General features: G+C 40.8%; 1 protein-coding gene across 2 annotated transcripts in view; it reads right to left on the reverse strand.

The window, feature by feature from the left end:
- Positions 1-505: 505 nt before the first annotated feature.
- The window catches only part of lrrc73 (leucine rich repeat containing 73), a 37150-nt gene continuing 19714 nt past the window's right edge, over positions 506-17941 (reverse strand). For both annotated transcript variants that reach the window (XM_063040541.1, XM_063040540.1), the window contains 3 exons: positions 9110-9210; positions 7626-7815; positions 506-2464 (listed from right to left, as the gene is read on the reverse strand). In XM_063040541.1, coding sequence (XP_062896611.1) covers positions 2394-2464; positions 7626-7815; positions 9110-9210 — 362 coding nt within the window. In that variant the 3' untranslated portion in view covers positions 506-2393. The remainder of the gene's footprint in view (positions 2465-7625; positions 7816-9109; positions 9211-17941) is intronic.

Genomic DNA, 17941 nt, shown 5'->3' on the forward strand with positions numbered 1-17941 from the left:
GTAAGGTGAACATTGTTAACACCAGCTTATGTTGTAGCAACACAAAGATTTTTAAATGGTTTCTCAGTTTAGTGAGCAGGCATCGGCTAGTAAGAAACCATGTATATCACTTTTGATCATCCCTCAGGGGACCAGCCTGAGACCTGGAAGGGGTCTTCAGCTGCTCTTCTATGCAAACCCTCAGAGCTCAGGGCTATTCAGCCCTTCTGCAGATAGCTGCAACAACAGTCTGACACCAGAGTAAATGAACTCACCTTGCCAGTCTATCGCATCCACTGACTGATTGCATTGACCTGCAATTGTTGGAGGTCCTGAACTCTTAAGTCAATAGCACCCAGAGCACCAATTTCTGTGTTGGACCTCTTTGACAGTTTCTTTCCAAAGATTCTCTCCTCTGCCTGGTTCCAGAAAGCAATTATTCATTATTTCTTACCTTTGTCAAGCCACAATCTTGAGTATACTGCTTGATTAAACAGTGAAAGAAATCTATTCATTTAATTCTGCAGTGTTTATTTTTGAATAAGCAAGCAAGCATTGTGACATGATAATTGAAACTGAAAATGCAGGAAACAGTTAGCAGGACAGGAAGCAGCTGTGGAAAGAGAAACAGTTCTGATTTAGTTGGATTTATGAAATTATATTTCATGATGTGCACATATCAGCAACAGTTTTCATAGCTATCTCTGCAGTTCTAATGTCAGATATGTAATTTATTTGGGTTTTGTTGCTTGGAGTTATTTTCTTAAATCTGTAGTTTCTTCCACAGTTCAACTAACCTCACCTGGTAGCCTCCACATTGGAAGAATGTGCAGGGAAAATTCTGCCTGCTTTTGGGTCAGTATTCAAGTCAACTGCATCACACAATGACTGCAAGTCGTTTACATTTTGTGTGTGCGTGTGTGCACATGCGGCTGTGAGGGATAACACAGATGCAAGCTAGGTATCTAGACATTTCTCCTGACAGTCAGCTGAGCTCCACCCCAAACAGAACTTGTAGCAGCTTCTGGTCAGAGCTCTGGTGGTACAAGAGCTCATCTGCTGTTGGACATCTCAGCATTTTCTAGGTGCAAATTATTTGTTGCTTAAAAACTGAATAAAATTTATCAAAAAATAAATCCTTTGATATTTCTATTATAATTCACTGTCTCATTAAAAGTTAATTTCTTATCATATTCCTCTGCTTCTTGGTTTCCAGCAAACTTTGTGCAGGACCACATCTTTACTTCTCTTCTTTAAAGAACTTTGTTATTTAACCCACTCAATTAAGTTGAATTGGAAGCAACAGTGATCCCATCTACTTGGAGCTATCTTCATTTCTCTGACCAATATACTAGTCACGAGATGGTGGTGCTCCAAGTGCCTGTTCTTGCCCTTCTTGACAGTCTAGGCCATTGGAGAACTTTGGTGAGCTGCTATGATCCATCTTGTGGGTGAGTTTCAGTGATGGAGGGTAGTTGATGGAGTGCCAATCAAGAAAACTGCTTTCTCCTGAATGGAGTTGGCACTTCCTGTGAGTTGCTGAAACTGTACTCATCAGGGTAGGTGGAGAGAATTCCATCACACTTTAGAGTTGTGTTTTGTAATGCTTTGTGAACTATTACGTCAGGCACTCACCACAGTCTCTGGCCTGCTCTTGTCACCTTTTATGAGCCTGGTACAAAGGTAGACTCCAGGCTTCAGAGATGGGGTCAGATGGGGATCTGCATAACTATGGGATGTTAAGTAACTTATGTTTATTCTGTGAGAACCCAATTTACTTTTCAGACCATATTGGAGATAGCAGCAGAGGCTATGTGGGAAAGAATAACTATTCCATTAACTACTAAAGTTTAGTATTATCACCTCTGACTCATTCTAGATCAGTGAAGAGAACTGTGGTTCCATAATTGGTTCATAATTTCACTTGGGAAAGGTTGCAGAAAGTAATTCTTCAGTGAGTCCCTGTAAGATTCTCATTTTACAGACAGGACAGTCAGCAGCTTTAGAGGAGATAGCAAAGCTGAATACAGGATCTATGTAAGCTATTCCAATAATAGATAATAACTATTCCATTTACACAGTGCATTATCACATCAAAACATTCCAGTGCTTCACATAATCCATTTCTCTTGCTTTGCAGTGCAGTGACTGATCAGACTAATAGAATTTCAATAAATTATTAAAAGTAAATAATGCATAAAGGTAGTTGATGTGAAATGATTGGAGGTGCTTTCTCAGTCATTATCAGCTAAGGACTACAACTCTATGTGATCCAAGTGATAAAATATGGACAGGGTCCTGGTTCTGTCCAGTGAAAAAGTTCAATGGCAGCATTGCAAGACAAGGAGACATTAATGATAGTGCTGTGTGGTTGGGTTCAGCAGTGGTACAACACACCCTGCCATCGACAACTATTACATTTCCGTTTCTGCCAGCAGAGAATCTTCAAGGCCCGTTGACATGAGGATAGTTGGTGACGCTTGATCTGGTGAGACAGAGGTAAAAGTGGTCAGAGCCTGTGGAGGAGGAGGGGGGGCTTTATTAAATAACATGTGTATTTTGAAAATGGTCATCATTATTGATTCAGAAGTATTCATTACTCTTCCCCAGTTAACCTGCAGACCATGCAGAGTGGGATTAAGGCCTCATGGGCCAGAGTGGTAGTATTCATGAATTGAGGTCAAGTTTTATTCTACGTGACCACATACATGGAGGCCGAAATCCTACAAACATACAAATTAGGAGCAGATCAGAGGCCAGTCAGCTCCTTGAGCCTATTCTTCCATGCAATGAAGTCACAGCTAATCTGACTATAAATTCAAATCTGCACCCATATGTACTGGTGGTAACCTTTAACCCTCCTGTTGATCAAGTACCTACTATTTGTGCTTAAAAATATTCAAAACTTTGCTTCAATTTCCCTTTGAAGACACTCTAGGAGGAATTATTTCAACTCATCTCTCTTAGATGGATGACTGCCTATTTTTAAATAGTGACCCCCTAGTTGTAGATCCTCCACCCATGAGGAAACCTCCTTTCCACACCCTCCTTGCCAAGGCTCTTCAGAATGTGAAGACAAAAGAGACTGCAGATGGCAGAATCTGGGAGTGGAAGAATGCAATAGGTCAAGCAGCATCAATAGAGTCCAAAGGGCGCATCTTAAGCCAAAACGTCGACATTTATCTTTTGCCTCCACAATTACTGCTTTACTTGCTGAGTTCTTCCAGCATTCTGTATTTTTTTTAAAACTTCCAGAGTCTCATGTTTCAATCAAATTTCTCCTCTCTCTTCTAATCTCCATTGGATACAAGCCTAATCCATTCAGTCTCGCATAAAACAACCCATTCCACATATTAGTCTGGGAAGCCTTCTCTGAATCGTTTCAATCTTCTCAGTGTTTCAGATCTGGTCTCAACAATGTCCTACATAACTGGATCATAACCTCTCAACTTTTGTATTCAATTCTCTGAGCAATAAATGATTAATTTTCTATTAGCTTTCTTAAATATTTGTTGCAGCTGTGTATTAGCCTTTCACAAGTTATGCATTAGGACACTCGGGTCTCTCTGCATCTCAGAACTCTGCATTCTCTCATTATTTGGACAATATTATGAATTTTTCTTCTGCTAATGGGAAATTTTATACTTATCTATATTATATTGCATTTGCCATATCTTTGCTCACTCTGTTATACCCATACTTCTGTAGTCCCTCTATATCTTCTTCACAATCTTATTTCTACCTAACATGTCTACCACCTACCTGACATGTCTATCCACGGCCTCCTCTACTGTAAAGATGAAGCCACACTCAGGTTGGAGGAACAACACCTTATATTCCATCTGGGTAGCCTCCAACCTGATGCGTGAACATCGACTTCTCTAGCTTCCGCTAATGCCCCACCTCCCCCTCGTACCCCATCCGTTATTTATTTTTATACTCACATTCTTTCTCTCACTCTCCTTTTTCTCCCTCTGTCCCTTTTACTATATCCCTTGCCCATCCTCTGGGTTCTCCCCCCCGCTTGTCTTTCTCCCCGGACCTCCTGTCCCATGATCCTCTCGTATCCCCTTTGCCAATCACCTGTCCAGCTCTTGGCTCCATCCCTCCCCCTCCTGTCTTCTCCTATCATTTTCAAATCTCTTACCAACTCTTCCTTCAGTTAGTCCTGACGAAGGGTCTCGGCCTGAAACGTCGACTGTACCTCTTCCTAGAGATGCTGCCTGGCCTGCTGCGTTCACCAGCAACTTTGATGTGTGTTGCTCTCATTTCTACCTATCTTATCTCGTTAGAAATCTGGTCCCTTCATCCAAGTGTAGATTGTCAAAAGTTGAGACCCGAAAACTGATTGTTGTGGCATCTTCCCCAACCAGAAAAAGACCTATTTTGCCTAATCTTTGTCCCCTGTTAGCCAGCGAGTCTAACATCCTCTTATATCACAGGCTTTAACAAGATTACAGGGAGTTAAGATTAAATTTAGCAAACAGAACTTAAACGGTTGCAAATTCCAGATTACTCTTAATGTCAAATGCCAGTGGAATGCTAGGACAGTGCAAATAAAAGATGATTGAACAGATGGTGCAGGAAGGAGAGCTTTGTACGGCTGTGTTTTTGAGACTGAATTGAGGGAACTGTACAAACCAGATAGGTTAGATCGAAACTGGCACAGCACATAGAATATTGCATTAGGTTTGCTCCAGAGGAGGGTTTAAATGAGGTTGGCAGGAAAAATGAGGGAAGCAAAGTTGGAGATTGAAGGTAGGGATTTACTAGGTGATTCTCAAACATAAAACAGACTGGGAAAAGGAAACAAAGAATTTGGTCGTGCTTAATTGGGTGTGTATTACTTCAAAAAGGTTTGGAAATTAATTGATAGACATTTGGGTGTGTTATATTGTGATCATTACTCTAATGTGGCATAAAGCTGGGAGGAATGGCAAATGAATATACTTTGTTACAGATGAGATTGGGTGCAGTTAATTATAAACAGAGGTGTAGCTACCCTGGTTAAGAAACAATTGCAGTACCAAGTAAGTTAATGTGCTAGATCAATAAATAAGGGCAAATGAAACAAAAAATGGCAGATGGTAGAAATCTAAAAATAAAAAGAGAAGATGCTGAAAGTCAGGTTACATGTATGGGTAGGAAAACACAGTTAATGTTTCAGGTAACACACATAAAAGTTGCTGGTGAACGCAGCAGGCCAGGCAGCATCTCTGGGAAGAGGTACAGTCGACGTTTCGGGCCGAGACCCTTCGTCAGGACTAACTGAAAGAAGAGCTAGTAAGCGATTTGAGAGGGGGAGGGGGAGATCCAAAATTTTGGATCTCCCCCTCCCCCTCCCACTTTCAAATCTCTTACTAGCTCTTCTTTCAGTTAGTCCTGACGAAGGGTCTCGGCCCGAAACGTCGACTGCACCTCTTCCTAGAGATGCTGCCTGGCCTGCTGCATTCACCAGCAACTTTTATGTGTGTTGCTTGAAATTCCAGCATCTGCAGATTTCCTCATGTTAACATTTCAGGTTGAACTACCTGTTGATTATTTCCAGCATTTTCTGTTTTCATATAACAAATGAGACCATTTGAACTGTGAAACAAAAAGGGGTGAACTGTATTGCTGAGAGTGTATGTACTATGTGTCCTCAAATAGTAGGAGAGAGTCAAAAGAAATGTACAAATATAGGAAGACATTAGTAATCCGTAACATCAATGACTGTAACATTAACAGTGGCAATGGTGGAGTAAAAAATACCGGATGTGCAGATTTCCTGAAAAGCATTTAAAGAGTATTTGGAAGAAGCAGGTTCAGTAAGAAAGCAGGTGTTTAGAACATAGAGCAGCGCAGTAACAGGTTCATCAGCACATGATAGTAATCTAGTAAGTAAATGCACATCAGAACTAATCACTTCTGCCTGCACAATGCCCACATTCCTCCATTCTCTGCACATCCATGTGCCTATCTAAGAACCTCTTAAATGCCTCTGTTGTATTTGCCTCCACCAATCGTTCTGGCAGTTCATTCCAGACACCCACGACTCTGTTAAAAAAAAAACTTGTCCCGTGCATCTCCTATCACATTACATGGTTGCCCTCTAGTATTAGATAGTTCGACCGTGGGAAGAAGATACCAGTTTCTACTCTATGCCTCTCATAATCTTATACATCTCAATCTCATCTCCCTTGAGCTTTAACCGCTGCAGAATTCAATGCTTCAACCAATAAAGGGAAGGATGCCACACACCTTCAATACCACTCAGTCAAGCTGTGCAGCCACTTTCAGGGAGCTATGAACTTGGGTGTTATGGACTGAACTAGTAAGTGGATATGGTGGCAATAGCAGAGAATATTGGAGGTAGCCATCCTAATTCAGCTGAATTTAGCATTATTGCAGAAAATGACAAGTTACAACAGGACTAAAAGTTCTAAAAGTACAGGTAGGGACTTAGTGGGCATCATGAGTCCTGGCTGTAAGATCACAATTGGGAGTTTAACATCCAAGGGTACACATTGTACCAAAAGGAAGGGCAGACAGGCAGAGGGGCAGGGTAGCACTGTTGGTAAAATAAAAAAAAAATGAAATTAAGTCCTTAGAAAGAGGTGACATAGAATCAGAAGATGTAGAATCCTTGTGGGTGTAGTTAAGAAACTGAAGCGGTAAAAAGACTCTCATAGATGTTATATACAGGCCTCCCAACAATAGCCAGGACATGGGTTACAAGTTACAATGGGAGACAGAAAAGGCATGTAAAAAGGGCAATGTTATGATCGTCATGGGGGATTTTAAGATGCAGGCTGATTCAGAAAATCAGGTTGGTGCTGGATCCCAAGACAAGGAATTTGTAGAATCCCTACAAGATGGCTTTTTAAGGCAGCTTGGGGTTGAGCCCACTAGGGATAAGGCAATTCTAGACTGGGTGTTGTGTAATGAACTGGACTTGATTAAGGAACTTAAGATAAGGGAAACCTTGGGAGCAGTGATCATAGTATGATGGAATTCAACCTGCTATTTGAGAGGGAGAAGCTAATAATCAGATGCATCCGTAAAGAGAACGTCAGTGGTGTTGATTATGCTGATTAACGGAGGGAATACAGCAGAGTTTAATTTTTTCTGAGGAACATAAAGGGTGTGTAATTCACTTCCTGAGAGGTGGGGAGTGGGGGCAGAAACCCACATCATGTTTAAGAGTTGCATTGTGAGCAGTTGAAGAGCTAGAACCTACAAGCTTACAGAGCAAGGATCGGTAAGTATAATTATGTTGCTCAATTTCTAGCTGCCATGGGCTGCATGGGCTCTTAATCTGCTACAAATGGTTGTCTATGATTCATTGCCAATGTGAAGATTAGACCTATAAAAATATAAATGAGTCATACTCATCCAGCAGTTGTTCATGGTTCTCAAAAACAACCAAAGGCATATTGAATGTAATTAATGCAATAACTATTGCAGATAACCATATCCTCCAAGTACCTCATTGGGTCAATGGCCTCCGGACCTCCCTTTTCAAACCACTGGTCTCCAACTCTCCCTACATTAGTCATAGAGCCCATGTACTATCTTTCCCTCAGCTCTCATGATGGAGACACCCACTGCAACACTTTAATATTTTGATTCATCTATAGTTGTGCCCCACTTAAATGGTTTCTCACTGCTTTGATTAATCCAGATGTCTTTCTCTCTTTCTGAATCTTCTTGATCTTCATTATCATTGTCTTCCTCTTCTTCTCCTTCAGACAAAAGATCTGAGATTTGCTGCTGCAGTTCCAGGCTAATGTTATTTTCTGCAAGGATGAGGCTCCGCATGGAGGTGGGATAATTCTGAACCATATCCAGAAATATCTGAAACAGACAAACCAAAAGCAGAGTTAGAGAATTGTCTATGGGCTATTACTGTATGTAACTTCCCAAACATATCCTGCAAATTGCAAGATAAAAGTGGAAATCTATCTCTTTAGCCAATCTTTTCATCACCTTCCCTGTCATTTCCTTATGCTGTTGAATTTTATCTAATGTTGCTTTTGTGAAGCACTATTGAAATGTTGATAAATTACATAATGGTGTCATTTTGGTGCCTTTGCATCCTTCTCAGATGACATTGAGAACATGACAAAAATAATGGAAATAGTAAACATGGATTTGTTGAGGGCAAATCACTTCTACCTGGCTTGATAGAGTATTTTGATGAAAAAATAGGGAAATAGTGTTAATATAGTATATTTGAGCTTTCAAAACATTGATAGTTTCACATAAATTCTGGATTACTACTTGTCATCAAAATGTAAGGCCATAGGATAAAATGGCTTAAGCAGCAATCTGACAAAATGAAAGGAATTTGAGAGTAATAGTGAAAGGCTGTTTTCAGACTGGAGACGCATGAATTGCTGCTCCTCCCTAATTTCTTTTCTAACACCCAGTGTCTTTATTTTGGTTATCCACTTAAGTTCTGCACTAGCGACACACACACACACACACACACACAATGCATGGTGATATCGCTGCTTTTGGCAGTGACCTCTGCACTGACACATGCAATTACATCTAAAATCTCCTTGTTCATCTCCTTCCTTGTAAAACAGTCACATACTGAAGCTGATAAGCTTGCTCCTCCACAGGAGATATTTCAGTGCATCATGAAGTGTGAGTTAGAGGCAGCTCTTGATGCATTGTCACTTTCACCACGTTTAACCTCCCAACTATTTTCAAACCCAAGGACTCACAGGATTTAACATCTCGTCTACAATCTGAAAATGGGATACATTTTCCTCACCTGCAGTAACTATATTGTCAGCTGGGCACAGAATGCCACACTTTTGGCAGTTCTTCCCCTTTACAACCATTCCAGATGTGGAACTTTCATTGGAAAACCCAGTGGCAACAGGAAAAATTGTGGAGGGCATGTAACATAAAAGCACTGTACAACATTCATGAGAATCTGCAACCTCTACAACATCGAGGTATTGCATCTAAGTCAGCTGGCAGCTTCCAACTCTGACTCTATTTGCTTGATAAAAAAAGGGATCATAATAAATAAAGACTAAGAACCCAATTTTCATGTTTTTTTACGCTTCCAATATTTAAAGGACAGTAACGACTAGAAAACCATACTCTCTAATGAGAACAAGTGGCTGCATACCTGAGCTGACTGGTTTGTGAGGCCTGTTCCCTCGAGATCTACTACCTCCAGAGTCCGACTAGAAGCCACAGCAACTGCCAACATCCCAGCAATGTGATCACCTGCAGAAGGAAGAGTAGAAATATCGAGAAATATAACATGACTTATCCAGAAATGAGCATGTCTCTGACTGATTATGTGGTCAGGTTAAACATTCAATAACTAAAATGCAAAGGAACGGTAAGCTCATTAACAGTGGCAGACACTCATTTTCCATCTTCAGTCAATCTGATGGCTTTAGGAGTAAATTGCATGATGTAGCACTAGAGCAGGAGTTCTCAACCATGGGCCAATGGACCCCTTGCTTAATGGTATTGCCGCATGGCATAAAAAAGATTGGGGACCCCTGCACTCGAGTAACATACACAAAATGCTGGAGGAACTCAGCAGGTAAAGCAGCATCTATGGAGGGGGGTGAACAGTTGATGGTTCGAACTGAGATCCTTGATCAGGACTAAACTGCTGAATTCCTCCGTATTTTGTGCGTGTTGCTCAAGATTTCTAGCATCTTGTGTCTCCGTAGAACTAGAGTTAGGCCAGAAATAGGCCTTAGCAGGGCAAGAATGTGTCAAATGTTCCAAGTGGTTCTGGATTAGTGGTAAATCTTTGAATGTGGCAGGAGATTATCTATATAAAAAAATAGTGTACTACAGCATTAAATTCAGGCAAAACAGGTTTTCTGCTTCCCGTCTTCCTTATAATTACAGTATATTTGTTAGATTTAATAACGACAATATAAAATATATTAACTGTCACCATAGACACCAAGGACATCACTGACATGGCCAACTGTACTTGGATGGAGATACAACCTAAAAGGGCTACATTTCGGGTCTGTGATCACTGTGAAATGACAGATTTTCTTCTGTAAAGGACACTGGTAAACCAGGTAACGGACACTGGTAATGTATTTTTACAGTCACAGTTAGATAAGGTGAATGGTAACAGTCTTTTCCCGACGGTAGTGGAGTCCTCAACTAGGAGGCATGGATTTAGGATGAGAGGGGAAAATTTTACAAAGGAACTGAGGGGTAACTTTTTCACGCAGAGCGTGGTGAGTATATGGAAGAAGATGCCAGAGGAAGTGGTTGAAGCAGGTACAATAATAGCATTTAAGAAGCATGCAGATAGGTACATAAAAGACTGGTATAGAAGGATATGGGCTGAATGCAGGAATTTAGGACTAGCTGGGGTAGGGCACCATGGACAGCAAGGAATTTTTGGACCAAAGGGCCCGTATCCATGCTGTAATCCACCCTATTCTCGTATCCAATTGTAATTCACCTTAATTAATTCCCAAAGACCAATCTGTCTTGTTCAACTTCCCCAAACCATTCTGCCAAAGTGTAGATCTACCTTAAAGTACTAATCTGTAACTGCTTCACATAATCTCTCAATCTGCAAGAAAGGCAGAATCAGTGTATCGGGGGATAGTACTTCATTGTGATCATATTATTAAGCCATACCAAATTGTCACATTCATCTTTTTGTGGATATTTAGTAAGTATACCTCACTCTTACAGTAAGGTTTTTCTGAAATAAAACTTCAACAGACAGTTCATTGGAAATACTGATAGTGACCTTATCCAGTTCATCAACCTGTTTCTGGGAAGAAATTAATTTGCACTGATAAAATGTAACCAGCTGCCATGGAAATCTGGTGCCTGACGTCAGCTGCTGTTGCTAGGCTATGCAACATCTTGATAGTAAAGGGAATAGTTCTTGGTCTAAAAATAACCTGCTTCCAAACAAGCTGTTCTGACTTGTGAAGGTAATATCAGCCCCAGTGAGACTGACTCCACATTCTATTATAAGGCTTAGAGATCCAGAGGAATTTGTGGAGCATTCTGACTGGATCACCTGCAGGCTTAGTTAGGTCAGTCAATCTATATTAATGTAATTTAATGACAGTGACCACCAATTAATACAGCCTCTCCATTACAGGGCTAGAGATGCGTATACCACCTGATCTGTAACCAGGTGCAAAGGACCTATTTTCAGTTTAATACACTTTAATCATTACTTACTGCACTTTGCTGATGAGAACAATCACAGTTTGAGCGAGGGTTTGAAAACCACCTCTATTCAGTCCATAAATCTCATCACCAAGCTTGTTAACTTGTAACCTCAATCCTCCATTCTACTCAATTTCCCATATTTCTTGTATATCCATACAGCATAGATGGAGTGAATTTGGCCCATCAATTCTACCCCATTGTAACAAAGCCATCAGTTCCATTCCTCCCCCTCCCCCGCCACTTACCTCCCTGCAACCAGTTCTCTCTCAAGCTCATCATCGCAACTCTGATTCTATTCCCTACTCACAATAGCAATAAATTTAAAAGCTGGTTCACGTACCAACCAGCACAGTTTGGGAAGTGGGAGGAAACTGGAACAGGGATAAACTCACCTGGTCAAACTGAGAATATGCAGACTTCACAGAGACAGCACTGGGGGTCTGGATTGAAACCAGTTTACCATAGCTCACTCAGAGGATCAAACCACACAGAAATAGCCCATCATATCCATGCTGACTATCAGACACCTATCTACACAAATCCTATTTACCGGCCCATAGCCTACTCATCTGGATTCTTCTTAAAAATTTGTGAGAATCCCTTTTTCCAATGCTTTCTCAGTCAAGGTATCCTAGATCGTAACCATCCTCTGGATGAAAAATGTTTTCTTTAGATCCCCTTTAAATCTCTTTCTCTTCACCTTAAACCTACACCCTCAGGCTTTAAATAACTTTGTCATCAGAAAAAATTCCATCTACTCTGTCTGAGCCTCTCATACCCCTATCAGGTGCCCTTGCAGCCTCTCCTCATAACTGAAATGTTTCATCCCAAGCATCATCCTGGTGGATCTCCCCTGCACCCTGACCAGCACAATCATATCTTTCCTATAGTGTGTTGACCAGAATTGCACAAACAATTCCAGCTGTGGCCTAACCAATGTAATGTAAAGTTGTAACAAGCCCTCCTTCTTGTATTCTATGCCCCAACCAATGAAAGCAGCACCCCAAATGCCGCCTTCATCAACCTAACTACCCATGTTGTTACCAATAAGGATCTTTGGACTTGTACACCAAAATTCCTTAATCCCTCAATATTCATAAGGAGCTATCATTCATGGTGTATTTCCTACCCGTCTTTAACCTCTCAAAATGTATTTCCTCACAATTATCAGGACTAAATTCTCCTTGCCATTGCCAAGCTCAGCTTACCAGTTAGAACACAGAACAGCACGTGAATAGGCCCTTCAGCCTACAGTATCTGTACCGAACATGATGCCAAATTAAACCAATCCCTTCTGTTTGGATGTGGACCCATAATCTATCTCTTCATTACCGAAATATCCATAAGCTTACCTATAAGCTTCTTGAATGCCACTATCATGTCCACTATCACCACTGACAGCATATTCCAGACACCTACTACTTTGTGTTTTAAAAAAATGCCGTACACATCCTTTTTAAATTGTCCCCTTTTCACCTTATTGCTCTGTATTTGACATTCCAACCCTAGGTGAAAAATTTTGGCTATCTAACCTTTCTTCACCTCTCAGTATAACTTCTCTCAGATCTCCCCTCATCCTCCAAAGCTCCAGAAAAAAAACAGATTTGTCCAACATATCCTTATGACTGGTTGTAAACCAGTAAATCTCTTCTGAACCCTCTCTAAAGCCTTGACATCCTTCCTGTGAAGGGGGCAACCAGAAATGCATTCAATACTCCAAGTACAGCCAAACCAAAGATTCTTATATTCTGTGCCCCAGTTGATCAATATCATTCTGTGGTCTAATTACCTGCCTTACTTTCAACAATATCACCCATCTATAAACTTATGAATTCATTCCTCTTACAAGTTGTTAATGGTTATACCAAACAGCAGGTGTCCAGCACCAGACTCTGTACACTGCTTGGCACAGACTTCACAAAAACAACCTCCATAATCATCCTTTGCTGCCTGTGATTAATTCATTTTTGGATACAATCCTCCCAATTTACCTTGGATTCCATGGTTTCTAAATTTATGGACTAGCCTTCTATGTGGGTCTTTGCTTAAACCAATGTAAATCACATTAACTGTAATGCCCTCATCCATTTATATTTGAAACACAAAATGTTGGTGCACCCATGCAAATTAAAAATGGTCAACATTGTTGGCCAAGATCCTTCATTGGAGCTAGAAAGGAATGGGGAAGATGCCACAATAAGAAGATGGGGGGGGGGGGGCGCGGAGGGAAGAAGGACAAGCTAGATGATAGGTGAAGCCAAGAGGGTGGATGAAGCAAGAAGCTGGGAAGTGATAGGTGGAAAAGGTAAAGGGCTAGAGAAGAAGAAATCTGATAGGAGAGGAGAATGGAAGATAAGCTGAAGGGAAGGATGGGCAACAGGGGGAGGTGATAGGCAGGTGAAGAGAGGTAACAAGCCAGATAGGGGTATTGAAGGAGAAAGAGAAAGAATTCAAAGATTATTCTATCAGTTTAGAGGCTACCTAGACTGAATATGACACATTGCTCCTCCAACCTGAGAATGACCTCATCATGGGAGAAGAGGAGGTCATGGACCAACATGAGAGAATGGGAATGGGGATTGGAATTGAACTGGTTGGCCACTCGGAATTCCTGCTTTTTTGCTGATGGAGCAGAGGTGCTTAACAAACTGTCCGTCAATCTATGTTGGGTCTCACCAATGTAGAGGAGGCCGCATTGGGAGCACCGGATAGAGTAGACAACCCCAAAAGATACGCAGGTGAAGTGTTGCCTCACCTAGAAGGATTATTTGGGGCCTTGAACAGAGATGAGGGAGGAGTGGATCGATAGGTATAGCACTTATAATTAGCACCATCCCATTTATATTTAGTTACTTCATCAAAATATTCAATTAGATAGGATCTGATCTTCCCACCAAATCTGCAATTCAAGTCTAGGTTAATTCTGTCAATCAGAATTTTATTGATTAAATTTTTTAAATCAATTATGTTACCTGAATTGGCCTTAAACTACTTGCAACATGCACATAATGCTGGAAGAACTCAGCAGGCCAGGCAGCATCACTGGAAAAGAGTACAGTCGACGTTTCAGGCCGAGACCCTTCGTCAGGATTGGAAAGGAGAAGAAATCTTGCGCTGACTTCTCCTCTTCCTTTCCAGTTCTGACGAAGGGTCTCAGCCCACAATGGCGACTATTTACTCCTTTCCATAGATGCTACCTAGCCTTCTGAGTTCCTCCAGCATTTTGTGTGTGTGTTGCTTTGGATTTCTAGCATCTGCACATTTTCTCATGTTTGTGACTCAAACTACTTGGCCTGTCCCTGCAGCCATTCTAAAAAGATGGCAGCACATTTACTGTCCTCCAGTTATCTGGCTCCTCAGCTGCAGTCAGCAAAGATATAAATATTAATTAAGGCCCCAGCAATCTCCTCTTATGTGTCCCTGGCAGTCTGGGGTACATCTCATCAGGATCTGTGGACCTGTCCATCTTCATGCCCATGAAAACATATCCTCCTTTTTAATCTGAATGCATACTAGAACTTCACCATCCCAAATTAGATCTCCAACTATAATGTCTTTCACTTTAGTGAATATGGATTAAAAATTGTTCATTTAAATACAAGGCCCCATTTTCTGACTCCCTTGTACAAGCATCCCTTTGGTCTTTAACGGGCCCCACTCTTTCCCTAGCTTTCCTCTTGCTCTTCATACACTTATAAAATGTCTTGAACTTTTAAAACAGAATACAGCACAGGAACTGGACCTTTGGCCCACAATTTGTGCCAAACTAGTTAAGTTAATGACACCTAACCCCATTTGCGTACACATGGTTAATATCCTTCCATTATCTACATAGTAATGTGCCTATCTAAAGCCTCCTAAATGTCTCTATTGCACCTGCCTCCAGCAACACATTCTAGTCACCATTCTGTGCAAAACGATTGCCCAGCTTATTTCTTTTGAACATCCCCCTCTCATCTTAAATGCATGCCCTCTAGCATTAGATATTCCGATCCTTGGAAAAGATACCTACTGTCTACTGTTTATGCCTCTCACCATGTTATAAACTTCTATCTGGCCTCTCTTCAGGCTTTGACTGTCTAACCTAAGTTTTTCCAGCCTCTAACTTTTTCTGCACTCTCTGCATAACTTCCATGTCCTTCTTGTAATGGGGTGACCAAAACTGAATGCAAACTCCAGACATGGACTAACTAGTTTTATAAAGCTGCATATAAATTTCTGATTATTGAACTCAGTGCCTCAACTAATAAAGGCAAGCATGTCATACGCCTTTTTAACCACCTTATCAACTTGCAGAGGCACTCTTAAGGGAGCGAAAGATCCAAGATCCTTTTGTATATCTATGTTGTTGCTGGTCTTGCCATTAACCATGTAAGACTATAAGACAGGAGCAGAGTTAGGCCATTTGCCCCATTGATCATGGCTGATTCTTTTTTCCCCTCCTCCGCCTTCTCCCTGTAACTTTTGATGCTGTGTCCAATCAAGAACCTAAGTGTACTTCCTGTTGCCCTTTGATCTCCAAAAATGGAGCACTTTTCACTTGCCCAGATAAAACTCTATCTACCATTTCTCTGCATGTATCTGCAAATTATCTACATCTTACTATATCCTTTGGCATTCTTTTACACTATCCAGGATGCCCCCCTATTTTTGTGTCATCTGCAGACTTACTAAACCACTCATCTACTTTTTCATACCACAAACAGCAGACCTCTGTAGAACACCACTGGTCATGAATCTCGAGCTAGAACAAGTCCCAACAATCACCACCCTCTCTTTACCATGGTAACCCAATTCTGAATCCAAACAGCCAAATCTCCATAGATCTGAATGAGCCTACTATCAGGGACCTTATTGAATGCCTAACTCAAACCCATGTAGACAACACCCACTTTATCGATCACCTCAATGAAAATCTCAATCAAGTCCGCAAAGCATAACCTGTCCCACATAGAGCCACACTGCCCTAATTGGGCTCATATATCCTATCTCCAAGAATCCTCTTCAAAAGCATCCTTACCACCGACATGAAATTCACCAGTCTATAATCAATGGAGTATTCCCATTTCCCTTCCTGAATAAAGGAACATTGTCTACTCACCAGTTCTCCAGGACCTTGCCTGTGGCTAGACAGCTCACACAAAGATCTTTGTCAAGACCTCAGCTATCTCATCTTCTCCTCCTCTCAATAACCTTGTATATATCCCAAAATGCCCTGAAAACTTATCCAGCTAAATGAGACCCAACACCATCTCCTTCTTTATCTCAAAGTGCCCTATCATGTTACACACTAACGTTACTATCCTCCATTTCCTTCTTGAATTCCAACAGAGTACTCATTTAGGACCTTACCCTCATCCACCTCTAAACCTTTCTCCTTTACTCCTGAGTGATCCTATCCTCTCCTTAACTTCTTGCTCATGATTATGTATAGAATGGCTTGGGATTCTCTTTAATCCTACTTGCAAAGGGCTTTTCATCGCCTCTCCTAATTTCTTTTTTGTGTTCTTTTTTGATTTCCTTTTACCCAAGGGTACTGTTCAATTTTAGTTTCTTAAACCTTACATATGCTTCCTTTTGTTCACAACTTCTCTTGTCATTCAAGGTTACCTTGCCAGCCTTACTGGAACTAACCGGATCTATACTAGAACTAGAATCAAGTTTAATATCACTGGCATATGTCGTGAAATTTGTTGTTTTATGACCAGTTGGTCTTTAAAGAATCTCCACATGTCAGATGTGAACTTGCCCAAATATTGATATTCCCAACTATGTCTCCCATACTCTTATAATTTGGCCTCCTCCAACTTAATACTTTCCTACAAGGTCATAATGATCCTCAAAACAATCTTGAAACTTAAGAAATTGTAATCACCGTTTACTAAATGTTCTCCCACTGAAAGAACAATCACCTTAATTGAGGTAAATATACTGCAGTCAAATTTGCTGATGTTTTAAAGAGGAGAGGCTTAGTAAATTTTGAGGACACTGTGAAGCCGCAAAAAGACATGAGTGGGCAAGAAGTTGGCAGATGGAGTATAAACTAGGAAAATGTGAGGTTATCCATTTTGGAAGGAAGAAGAAAAAGCAAACTATTATTTGTCTGTGTTCTATATTCTACTTAAACATGTTGTAGGCTAACCGGCCACTGTAAATCACCCCCGATACTTTGATGATTGATTGAATCAGGGAAGACTTGAGTGAATTGTGGGGAGAAGGAAAGGGGAGCAGTTAGAATGAGTGTAAGTAGGTGCTTGATCTGCAAATTTGGCTGCTGTATATTTATGTCCTTCATTCAGGTGATTGATCTTTCAGTAATTCCAGTGATATTAAACCCGAATCTGGTTCTGGTATAGGGCTGGTCTGTTCTAGTAAGAAGGAAGGATAGGTTGGCAAGGTAACTTTGAATGACAAGAGAAGTTGTGAGTTTAGTCAAGAAGAGGGAGGCATGTGTAAATTGAAATTGAACAGTATGTACTTAGTAGGCTGAAGAGTCTATTTGTATGTTGATGTATGACTCTATGACTTGATAAAATGTCACAGTAGAAAAAAATCTGGAGGTTCTAGTTCATGAATCTCAAAACATTATCCAGCAATTAATTAGACAAGCTTATGGAACATTGGCTTTTATTGCAAGGCACATGGACTATAAACACAAGGAAGTTTTGATGCAACTTTACGGTGTGCTCATGAGAACACACCTAGAATACAAAATACTTCTGATCTCTATAATTTAAGAAAATATACCTGCATTGCTGAAAGTGCAGAAAAGGTT

This window comes from Mobula hypostoma, chromosome 2, assembly GCF_963921235.1.
Source record: "Mobula hypostoma chromosome 2, sMobHyp1.1, whole genome shotgun sequence".
Classification (NCBI taxonomy): Eukaryota; Metazoa; Chordata; class Chondrichthyes; order Myliobatiformes; family Myliobatidae; genus Mobula; species Mobula hypostoma.